Source organism: Ammospiza caudacuta, chromosome 19, assembly GCF_027887145.1.
Source record: "Ammospiza caudacuta isolate bAmmCau1 chromosome 19, bAmmCau1.pri, whole genome shotgun sequence".
Classification (NCBI taxonomy): Eukaryota; Metazoa; Chordata; class Aves; order Passeriformes; family Passerellidae; genus Ammospiza; species Ammospiza caudacuta.
The window spans coordinates 3,932,178-3,943,446 of NC_080611.1; the positions used below are offsets into that span (position 1 = coordinate 3,932,178).

The 11,269-nt window shown below is 57.8% G+C and overlaps 1 protein-coding gene across 4 annotated transcripts in view; it reads right to left on the minus strand.

Moving 5' to 3' along the window:
• RNF157 (ring finger protein 157) overlaps positions 1–11,048 on the minus strand; it is a 29,322-nt gene extending 18,274 nt beyond the window's left edge. For 3 of the 4 annotated variants that reach the window (XM_058817135.1, XM_058817136.1, XM_058817134.1), the window contains exons 1-3: positions 10,841–11,048; positions 5,724–5,842; positions 618–706 (exon numbers count right to left, since the gene is read on the minus strand). In XM_058817135.1, coding sequence (XP_058673118.1) covers positions 618–706; positions 5,724–5,842; positions 10,841–10,928 — 296 coding nt within the window. In that variant the 5' untranslated portion in view covers positions 10,929–11,048. The remainder of the gene's footprint in view (positions 1–617; positions 707–5,723; positions 5,843–10,840) is intronic. The other variant, XM_058817133.1, reaches the window with a different exon arrangement.
• Between the last annotated feature and the right edge of the window lie 221 nt (positions 11,049–11,269).

The window sequence follows — 11,269 nt, forward strand, 5'->3', positions numbered from 1 at the left end:
GCCCAAGGTCGCGCCTGCGGGCTGGGCAGTGCCACAGGCAGATTTGAGCCCTAATCCCGCATCCCCCGGCCCTGCCGCAATCCCCAGCCTCCCTCCAGCAAAGCCTTCGGAAGGTGGGGGAGGAAGAAGAAGCAAAGCACTTCAAAGGCAGCGCTAAAATCCTTTAATCCTGCGGCACTGCCTGTGCTGGCATGCGGGAATGAGAGGGGAAGGGCAGGAGCTCGTCCTCCATCCTGAATGAGAGCAGGGGAAGGACAGGGGCTCATCCTCCATCCTGAATGAGAGCAGGGGAAGGACAGGATCTCATCCTCCATCCTGAATGAGAGCAGGGGAAGGCAAAGGCTCATCCTCCATCCTGAATGAGAGTAGGGGAAGGACAGGATCCTCATCATCCATCCTGAATGAGAGCAGGGGAAGGACAGGAGCTCATCCTCCATCCTGAATGAGAGCAGGGGAAGGACAGGAGCTCATCCTCCATCCTGAATGAGAGCAGCCCCAGGAACCAGGAGGGGAAGGGCAGGGGCTCATCCTCCATCCCGCTGGAATGAGAGCAGCCCCGTGCCCAGCATCCCTGGGCACCCAGCAGGACCCTCCCTGCCCGCGGGGTCAGGACTCACTTGACGAGGCGCAGGGTGTCCTTGCGGATGTTGATTAAACTCCTGAGGGTCTTCACGGGTTCCTGAGGAGGTGGAGCAGCATAAGGGAACTAGGACGAGAGAGACACCGCTGAAGGCAGAGCACACGGGGGCACTGCTATGGCTCTGGGCCCCCCAATGACCCCAACGCCCTACAGAGGGAATTGGGGTGGCCTGGGCATCCTGATGGGTGCTGAGCACCTGCAGGTTCTGCTGGCACTTGGGCACCAGGCAGCACAGTGACATCCCTCCACAAAGAGCCCAGGACAGCAGGGACAGTGTCACTGGGGAGGGGACACAGAGAGGCTGTTCCTTGTCCCTTTGGCTGGAGGCTGAGGGGGATGGGGGGCACAGGGCAGCAGCTGCTGATGGATTTTTATGCTGCTGGATGAGGCTGGGCAGAGCTGAGGCTCCCTCCCTGCTCACCAGGCAAGAAAAAGCAGGCACAAGTGTCCCTGTGGTGGATGGGATTTGGGTGGTGGAATCCTGCCAGCCCCGTGCCCAGAGCAGAGAGCCAGCAAAGTGTCTGGGCAGGAGCAGGCAGGCAGCAGCATCCCTCCCCCAAGGAGACATTGTCCCTCCCAGTCCTTTCTGTGCACTTGACAGGGGCTACAGGGCTCCTGGGGAGAGGGGACACAGGGGTAGCACCCTGGGGACACCCTCTCCCTGGCACTGCAGCCACCCAGAGGACACTGAGGGCACTGGGGAAGGGGCACAGGACCCACCTCCCCCCTCTCAATCCCCATGTCCCAGGTAGGTTTAGCTGCAGGAGGGATCAGCCCTGACTAAGGCCCAGCTCGTTGGCAAGCTGCCACCATGTGCCAAGGGACAGCCAGAGCCAGGAGGGTGTCAGGTGCCATCAGGGATGGCAGATGGTCCAAGAGCCTCAACCGCTGCCTCTGGAGAGGAAACAGTGTCCCACTGTCCCTCAGCAAGGCACCCACTGCACCCCAGTACCAAGGGGACAAGAATGAATTGCAGGTGGCACTTGGGGATGCCCTGCAGGGAGTGTGCAAGGCATCCATGCCCTGACCATGTCCCATGTCCCATTTCCCGTGCCCCTGGTGTTCTCAGATGGGACAACCATCATCACCTCAGCTGTCCTCAAAGCCATCCCCACCTTTCCTGTCCCCAAGGCAGAGCAGGGGTGGCACTGGGGGACAGGCTGGGACAGGCAGCTGCAGAACCCCCCAGTGCAGGCACAGCTCTGCCCCATCCCTGCTCCACCATCCCACAGCTGCCACTGAAGGCAGATTAAAGCCCAGGCTGGGCATAGCATGGCTGATGGCATCAGAGGCTTTGGGCATGAATTGCCAGCACTGTGGAACTGCCTCCCACTGCTCTCACCCTCCTCAGGAGGGGAAAAGGGCAGCAGAGTCATTAAACTGCTGCTAACGAACTTCTGTGTGAGTCACTGAACGTGCACCTGCAGAACTGAGCACCTGCAGAGCCACCCAGTGCAGCTGGAGGGGAGAGATGAGAACAAGCTCCAGGCTGAACTGAGCCTGTCATGACAGGCCGTGCCATGTCGTGATACATCCTCTGCTATTCAAACTAATGCAGTCACCCCAAATTGCTTGTTTCCACCAGTCCAACCATACCCAAACCAGCCCTGGCAGGGAAAGCACCCATGGGTGCACCCTCCCTCCTGCTGCAGCAGCCAGGAGTGGGTGACAGGGATGGGGAAGTGCCACAGGCAAATTGTGCTCTGCAGAAACCACTTTGGGCTCTTTCACTCCCACGTGTGAAAAGCACTTTTTGGGGGTGGTTGGATTTCTTTTTAAATCGAATTTTACAAGCCAGGTTTTGCATGTCAGAAAGGGGCTCTTCAGAGGAGGTTTTGCATCTCCTCACTTTCAATCAAGCTGAAACACAACAGAAAAAAAATGGGTGATGGTCGTGGTGAAGTTAAGAATGTCATCCACGTGCCTACAGCAACATTTGGTGCAGACCAGCTTTTGCTGAAGTGAAATAAAAACCACCCTCAAAAGTCTGTCTTGGGGTTTTTCTACAAGCAAACCCCAGCAGCTTTGCGTGGGCAGGGAAACCCAGTGGCACATTTCAACAGCTCCTGGCTTCCCCTGTGCTCCCTGAGTGCCTCCAGCAGCTGCTCTGCTCCTCAGCCCCTGCATGGTGGCAGCTACTTCACCTGCAACGCCCTTCCCAGCCCCTTGGGAACCTGTTCCCAGCTGGAAAATCCAGACTATCATGTATCCATGGAGGGGAGAGCCTGCACAGCCTCTGGCTGCCCTGCACATCCCTGAGCTGTTCATAGTTCAAAGTGCTCTGCTCACAGAGGACTTAGGACACAATTCCTCCAAGATCACCTTGATCCCCAAGGAACCCAAAATTAATCCCCTACCAAAAAGCAGCTGCCATCTTTAATGTTTCCAGCCCCACCAGGGCTCTCCCAGAAGGTCAGAAAGCAAAAATATCACAAAGCAGCATCAGGACAGGGCCTGGGGGCAGCATCAGAGAGACCCAAGTGTTGTCTGGACACAGGCTGGGACCAGAACCAACACAGACCCCCCCCAACTCCTCCCTGAGCCCCCAAAACTGGCCTGACCCAAAGTCCAGCCCCAGCACTGCCCCTGCTGCCCAGGGAGATGGGATCTTGGATCTTGGTCACAGCTCTGCAGCCCAGAGCCATCGCTCATCAAACGGAGCAGGACAATTCAGCTGGTGATGCTGGATTAATTCTCTCTGCTGCTTCCAAGCTGTTCCTTTGCCTTCCCTGCTGCTCTGCTGACATGAGAACTGCTCACTGGGCAGTTTAGAGGCTTTTACTGTAATCAAGAGGATTTCTCAACACTCCCTGCTGGAAGAGACCCTGAGTGCTGATGTCTCATTTCCAGGGAAGCTCAGAGCAGGGAGGGAGGGAGGGCTCTGCCTTTGGCCCTCAGTGTTCCTGGGCTTTGTGGGTGCTCCTGACCTCGGCTCTGCCTGGATCCCTGCTCTGGCACAGCCCAGGGCTGGACACTTCCCTGCTGAAGGACCACATCATGCTGCCAAAGCACGACCAAAGCCAGTCCCAAGGAGGAAACAGGAACCTTGCTGGCAGCAGGCAATGCTTGAGGGCTGGGCCAAAGCACCAGGCACGTTTATCTCAACAGAAAAGCTTTGGTGACTTTTAAGTCTCATCCTGAATCTTTTGAATATTTAACCCCCCAAACTCCTCCAACCAGTGGTGGTGAGTTGTTCCCATTGCTGAGAGGCACCTGGATGAGGGGGGACATCATTCCCAGGCTGAACCCCTGCTCTCATTTCCTCCCTTTCCAAAGGCAGTAAGCACAAAAACCATCTGCAGGAGCCTGGAGTGTAGGGACCCCCCTCCAGCTGGGTTTCCTTGTGCCCTGAGAGAGCTGGAGCTGGCAGCACCCAGCACTGCAAAATCCATCCATGCCTCACCCAGCCCCAACCTACCCCATGCCATTTATTTTATATTTTATTTTATTTTATTTTATTTTATTTTATTTTATTTTATTTTATTTTATTTTATTTTATTTTATTTTATTTTATTTTATTTTATTTTATTTCTTCCCCTCCCTTGCTAGAGTTTGGAGAGTAATTTCATCTGCTCCTGTCCAAGCTGCTCTACTCCCCTGAACACCACACCAGGGCCTCTGTGTTGTGTGCCCTCCTGTCTGGGATATAGCTCCTGGATGAGATGGGGAAGGCAAGAGAAAACTCAGCTCTTGGAGAGGGAATGAGAAAGAAGATGGATTAAATCAGCCCAATTCCCCTTCACCACCAGTCCTGGATAGGAGACAGGCTGCAGCAGTGTGAAAAATGCATGTATTTTATGATTGGCTTTTTGCAAATATTAAAATGAATATTATATGCGTTGTGTTAGAAAGTAATGCTGTATTAATGCTCTTAAGTAGTGTTAAATATAGTTGTAGGTTATAAAAAATGTTAAAATAGAAACTATGCTATGTAGGATACTTTTTTTAAAGAAAGGACTCACACTGAGATAGCAGCCACAGGACACCTGAATCTTTCAGAGAAAAAGAATTTATTGCCCTCTTATCAGAAGAAATTAACTTTTTCCTGCCTCAAAGGCGCTGTCAGGATTCAGAGGAAGAATTTGACACTGCCCAGACAGAATCCTGTATTTGAATGGAATTTATGCATCATGGATGAGGTGTATGAATATACAACAGGCTGCTGCTTTTAAGGGTTAATCCTTTGTTAATGTGGGTCCTTTTTCAGGCTCGTGCTGCCCAGAAAAGGTACCTGAACATCCATAACTGTTTGTATTTATTACCTCATATTGTTCTAAATTCAAATTGTCCAAATTATTATTGTATCACTATTTTTAATAACCATTTTATTACTATTAAACTTTTAAAATTTTAAAAACAAGTGATTGGCGTTTTCCACAGGCAGGAAATCAGCCCTCGTACTAGCCATCAGAAAATCCTCTCCAGGCGGGCTTGGCAGGCTCTGCCCGTGGAAGGGACCCTTGGAAGCCCGTGGAGGGGACAGCCAGCAGCCTGTCCCACACATCCCCCTGTCACACTCAGCCTGTCCTGCACACCCCCTGTCACACACAGCCTGTCACACACACTCCCTGTCACACGCCCCGTCACACACATCCTCCTGTCACAGTCAGCCTGTCCTGCACACCCCGTCACACACAGCCTGTCCCACATCCCCTGTCACACGCCCCCTGTCACACTCAGTCCCTGTCACACACAGCCTGTCCCACACAGCCTGTCACACTCAGTCCCTGTCACACTCAGTCCCTGTCACACACAGCCTGTCACACACAGCCCTCATGTCACACCCCCTGTCACACACCCTCTGTCACACATCCCCTGTCACACTCAGCCTGTCACACACACACACTGTCACACACACACACTGTCACACACACACACTGTCACACACAGTCCCTGTCACACACACACACCGTCACACACACACACACTGTCACACACAGCCTGTAACACACAACCCTCATGTCACACACAGCCTGTCCCACACCCCCTGTCACACACACACACCGTCACACACTCAGCCTCCCCGGTTCGGGCCGTGTCGGTGCCCGTTTCCCCCCCGGTGCCCGGTTCCCCCGGTACCCACCACCACGGGCCGGTTGCCCAGGAAGTTGAGGTCGCTGTTCTCGCCGAACAGGTACCCCTCGGGGTGCGTGGAGTCGAACTTCTCCCCGCCCATGATGAAGTGGTTGGCGAAGTAACTCCCTGAAACGAGAGCACAGCGAGCGCCTGAGCCCAGGCACCGGATCGATGGCTCGGAGGTGACTTTGTCCCCAGGGTCACCTTGCTGGGAGCCTTTCTGGTTGAGCTCACACACTGAGGCTGCCGAGGACCAGCTCCCTGCCTGCCCTCCCCTCCTCCTGCATCCCGCCCGCTCCAGCACCAGCTCCGAGCCGTGATGGGGAGAGATGCAGGGCTCCAGCCCCACGGCAGCGCTGGCCCTCGGGGCTGCTCCATCCCTGCTCCCCTTTCCCTGTCTGGGACACCCCTGTGAGCCCCAGCACGGCCTGAGCCACCCAAGGTCACCCTGACCTTCAGCCATCCTGGCCCCTGGGGCAGCAGAGCAGCGCTAATCCCGGCCATAAACAGCCCCCAGAGGAGGCAGGAGAGGCAGAGAGCCCTGGAGGAGCCCGGCTGGCTCCCACATCCCGGGGATGCTGCTGGGAAGGGCAGCACAGAGCCAGATACAGCCCAGGGCTGCTCCTGCTCTGATGGCACAGACCTGGGCACCACCCAGGGCAGCGTGTCCCCAGCCAGACACTGCCCAGGGCTGCTCCTGCCCTGATGGCACAGACCTGGGTGCCACCCAGCCAGACACTGCCCAGGCTGGCTGCAGCTGCCACCAGGAAGGTGAGCAAAGCACAACTGCCCCGAGTTCTGTCAGTTCTCAGCCTGCAGCCTTCCCTAGGAAGGGCTCACCTGTGCCAGGCAGGATTTTGGGGTCCTGTAGACCCTCCAGAAGGTCAGCACCTGCCCTGCAGAGTGCTCCACATTGCCCTGATGAATGCTGGGCAATGACCAGATTCTTTCTTCCCTCACAGAGCCAAAACACCGGAATGTGCCAGCCCTGAGCTGGGAGCAGCCCCCAGGTCCTGGTGCCTGCTCCTCGTCTGTGAGAGCTGGGCTGTGTGGGGGAAGCATGTTGTGGCACAGGACCTGGCCAGGCAGGAGGGCTGGGACTTGAGGTGGGAAAAAAGGGAAAGGTGGACAGGGATGGGGGAGCAGCAAGGCGTGAGCAGAAGCACCAGGATATGTCAGATATGGACACAGTGTCCTGCATCCTGACAGCCACAGGGCCAGGGGTTTAGCTTATAAAAACCCCAAACCCATCAGCACAGATCCATCTGCACCCCTCTGGGGGATACCCCAAAACCAAACATTTGGGCACCACAGATAAAGGAGCTTAACCCTGGGCTGCAGCTCTGCAATCAGCTTCCAACAGAGGCAGGGCCTGTCTAGGGCTGGATCAGGCTTTAATCCTGCACTGAGACCCCAAAGGGAGCCCAAAGCACAAGGGGAGGAGTAGGGGGGATGTAACTCTGTGCCGGGAGGGAGGAGTGGGGTCCCACAGCTCTGCCCCAGTCCTGTGGCACAGAGTGGGGTCCCACAGCTCTGCCCCATGGCACACAGTGGGGTCACAGAGCTCTGCCCCATAGCACACAGTGGGGTCACACAGCTCTGCCCCATGGCACACAGTGGGGTCCCACAGCTCTGCCCCATGGCACACAGTGGGGTCACACAGCTCTGCCCCATGGCACACAGTGGGGTCCCACAGCTCTGCCCCATGGCACACAGTGGGGTCCCACAGCTCTGCCCCAGCCCCTGGCACAGCCATGCCTGGATGCAGCCAGCCCCTGAGCAAACGTCGACCATCAATTATTGATGCCTGCTGCTTTCAGGTCCCATTTTCCATCTACATAATTTATAGGCAGCTCGCCTGGAAGGACTCGGCCAGGTGGAAAAAAAAAACCCTCCAGAGCAAAGTGCCTTCAGAGCTGCCTGCAACAGCACAGCCAGGGGAGAACGGGGCCATCCAGAGCTCTTCCTGACACTGATTGGAGCAAGAGCAGGAGATGGCAAAAAAAATACATTGAAACATGGAGAATGCCACCCCAGCAGTGAGGGAAAGCTGGAAAATGGAGCACAGGCTCTCTGATTTGCCCAGCCAGGCTTCAGTGCGTGCTGGGGGCTCCCACAGGATGGGCAGAGCAGGTGAGGACCACGCTGCCATCACCCAGTCTCCCTGCCAGGGGTTGGGAGCACCCCTGGGTGCTGCAGGCTCCCAGCACATCCCCCTGAGGTTACAACTCCCTCTTGACAGCAGGCAGAACCAGCTCTGTGCTCCCTCCTTGCTGTTAAACAAGAGGTTGAGTTGTGCCAGGATTTCCAGGGAAGCACCAGCAGAGGAAAGCCCGGGGAATCAGCAGGAGCGTGTCAGTGACCTCCTGGGCATGGCTGGGGGCAGGGAAGCACCTTCCCAGTCACAGGCACCTTATCATGGGCTGCTGTAAATCCAACGCCTCCTCCCAGGGAAGGAGAGCCTGTCAAGGACAGCCACATCTCAGGAAGGGCTGCACAGAGCGGCTGCTGGAAAGGAGGAATAAACCCCAATTGCCTCAGGTTCCTGGCAAAAAAAAATGTCTGTGTGTCCTGCACATCTGCTGGCTCACATTTGGCAGCTGCTTTTCCCCATGAGTGGCAGCGATGCCACCTTGTCCAGCTGACAGAAGGGTGAGGACCCTCGTGCGTGACATGTCCTGCACTGTGCCCCAGCCACCACTGCCCTGCTGGGCTCTGGCACTGCAGCCTCTGGCTCTCCAAAGCTGCTAAACCAGAAAAGCTCATTCCCAGCTCATCCCTGGTGAGGGAAGCCCAGGTTTGCACAGCCTGCAGTCAGCCCGGACAGTGGCACGGCACGGTGCTGGCACAGGGACACCCTGCGGCCACGGGTGCCAGCACAGGGTGCTGGGATGGGCTGGGTAAAGGCTCTGGGTGCTTCTGCCCCTGGGCAGCCCATTATTTAATTCTGTGCTCAAAGCAGGCAGCCAGAGCCAGCAGCAGCCAGAGCTGAGGCCAAACCCTGCCCCAGCACTGCTGTGTCAGCCCTCGGCCCTGCCACCACCTGGGCTTGTGCCCCACGACGGGGGGCACTGCTGCATTGATCCCTGTGCTCCTGCCCCTGCTCACAGTCCCATGTGCCCCAGGGGAGCTTGGTGCCACTCTCAGCTGGGGACAGGGGCTGAAAGCTGGGGACTTGCCCCAAAAGCCATCCCAGCAGCCAGGCAGTGGGCTCCATCTACAGCCCCCGCTGGCTCTTCCTCCCAGTGCCAGCCATGGAAGTAAATCTCAGCCTTTGTTTAAAAATTATGGCTTAACTAATCCCATCAACACTGTCTGTAGGGGATGGGACCCCCAGGATAGGGAGATGCTAAACTGGGACCAGACACAGCTGCCCTATTCCCACAGGCTGCACTGGCCATCCTGAGAGAGCCCACAGCCAAAGCCACATCCAGAGAGAGGAAAATGCCCCAAGGTCCCATGAGATTCCCCTCCAGAAGCACATTTCCAAGGCAGTGGCTGTTTCCAGGTGGCTTTTGAGGTGAGGGAGGTGCTGCTGGCACAGCAGAATCAGCTCCCCTGCCCAGCACGTCCTCCCTCGGCTGCCGGCAGCGCTGGAGGCAAATCCCATCGGATTAAAGGCAAACCAGCCATAATCCCCCCGGGCCACCAGCCTGCCCTTGTCCCTGTGCAGATGGCTGTGTCACCTGGGCACCTCCTGCCCTTCTCCTGAGCACCCTGGGCAGCAGTAGGACCATTCCCCAGCTGTGCCCAGAGCCAGCAGTGGGACCAGGCCAGCTGAGCACAGCCAGGAGCCCCAGGCTCCCCCTGCAAGCTGGAGCTGAGCATCAGCCTGGTGACCTCTGCAGCTGAGATGGGCTTGGAAGTGCTCAGCTGGGTGCACTTCCACCCTCCACCCCTTTGTACCCAGATATTTCAAGAGCCCCTAAATAAAACAAGGTCCCAAGGGGAAAACTTGTCCTGCACAGAGACACTGTCCCTACAAAGAGCAATGCCATGGGTGGGCTGGTGCAGCCCCACCTGGCATCAAAGCGACAGAAGCCTTGAAACCACGTAAAAAAGGGAGCTGGGAGAGCCCTGCAGGAGGCCAGGCTGTCAAGGATCAGCCATCTCCAGCCAGCTGTGCAACCTATTTTAGATTAAAATCTAAAAAAAAAAAAAAAAAAAAAAAAAAGGCAAGCACAGCTTTTCAGGACAAGCACAGGGTTTGTGTTGGGCTGTAATTTTTGCTAAGGAAGTCTTTAGTTGTAATTAGTGAATAACTTGCCACAGCACTAACGATCTGAGCGTTTACCTTATCCTATTAACTACCAAAATAGTTACCTATTAATAATATTTAGTGCTGCAAGGATCCTGTGCAGTCTCCTCGCACGGCACACACGGTGCTGCGGGGCATCACCCAGCGGGGCCGGGATTTCTGCGGCTCTGAAGCCGAGGGCAGGACCCCTCCACCCCTCCCTCCCCCTCGGCCACCGCTCAGCCCGGCCCTTGCAGGGAAAAGCGAGGCACGGAGGGGAGGGACGGATTTTCCAAGGTCACGCACAAGGTTTGAGCCAGGGCCGGCTTGGGGAGCGGGAGATGAATCGCAGCGAGCCCCGAGGCGCGGAGAGAGGAGCCGGGAAGGGGAGGGATCCCCAGGGCAGGGGCTGGGGTGCTGCGATGGGGCAGAGCCCTGCGAAGGAGGGATCCCCTCCAATCCCTCCCACCCCAGCCTCCCTCATCCTCCCGGGAATTTAAACCCAGGATTTTCCCGAGCAGCCAGCACCGGAGTCACCGGCTATAAAAAGCAACTCCGGAGCTCGGTGCCGCAGACCACGGCTACAGAAATCATGATGACAATAATGTCATTAAAGTCGCGTCAACTCAGCCAAGTTTGGGAAGCGGGGTGTGCGGGCAGAGGGGCTCCCGGAGAGGGGGGACCCCCATCCCTGCGTGCCGAACTCACGCAGGGAGCCCCGCAGCAGACCCAGATTTTCAGGGTGCCCCCCCGTGCGTCAGGGTTTGTTTTGGGGTGCGCAGGGTCACCCCGCCCGCAGCAAGGTCGTGCCCGGTGCCCGCCCTACTCGCTCCCCTCCGTCCCTCCGCACCGGCGGCACCGGGACCCGAGACACCCCGGGGGCTCACCGGATTTCGGGGGGTATCTGTAGACGGAATTAGCGGGGATATCCACTTCCTCCACGCCTGCGTTCTGCCGGCTGGTCAGAGCCCCCATGGCCGGGCCGGGCTCAGCGGGCGGGGGGCGGCGGGGACTCCTCCCGCCCGGGACCGGGACGGGGGCCGGGAGCGGGGCTGGCGGCGGCCCCCGCCCGCAGCATCCTCCGCTCGCTGCGCTCCGCTCTGCGCCGCGCCCGGCGCCGCCTCCGCGGCACCGCGGGGCTGCGACACTCGGGGCGGGGCCGCACCGGCCGGCACGCCCCGGCCCGCCCCGGCCCGCCCCGGCTCGGCCCGGCTCGGCCCGGCCCGGCGGGGACGCGGTGCTGCCGGGTCACCGTGCCCCGGTGCCCACCGCCCAGCCAGCGGCGTCCCCGTCAGGTGCCGCTTACCTGTGCCCCG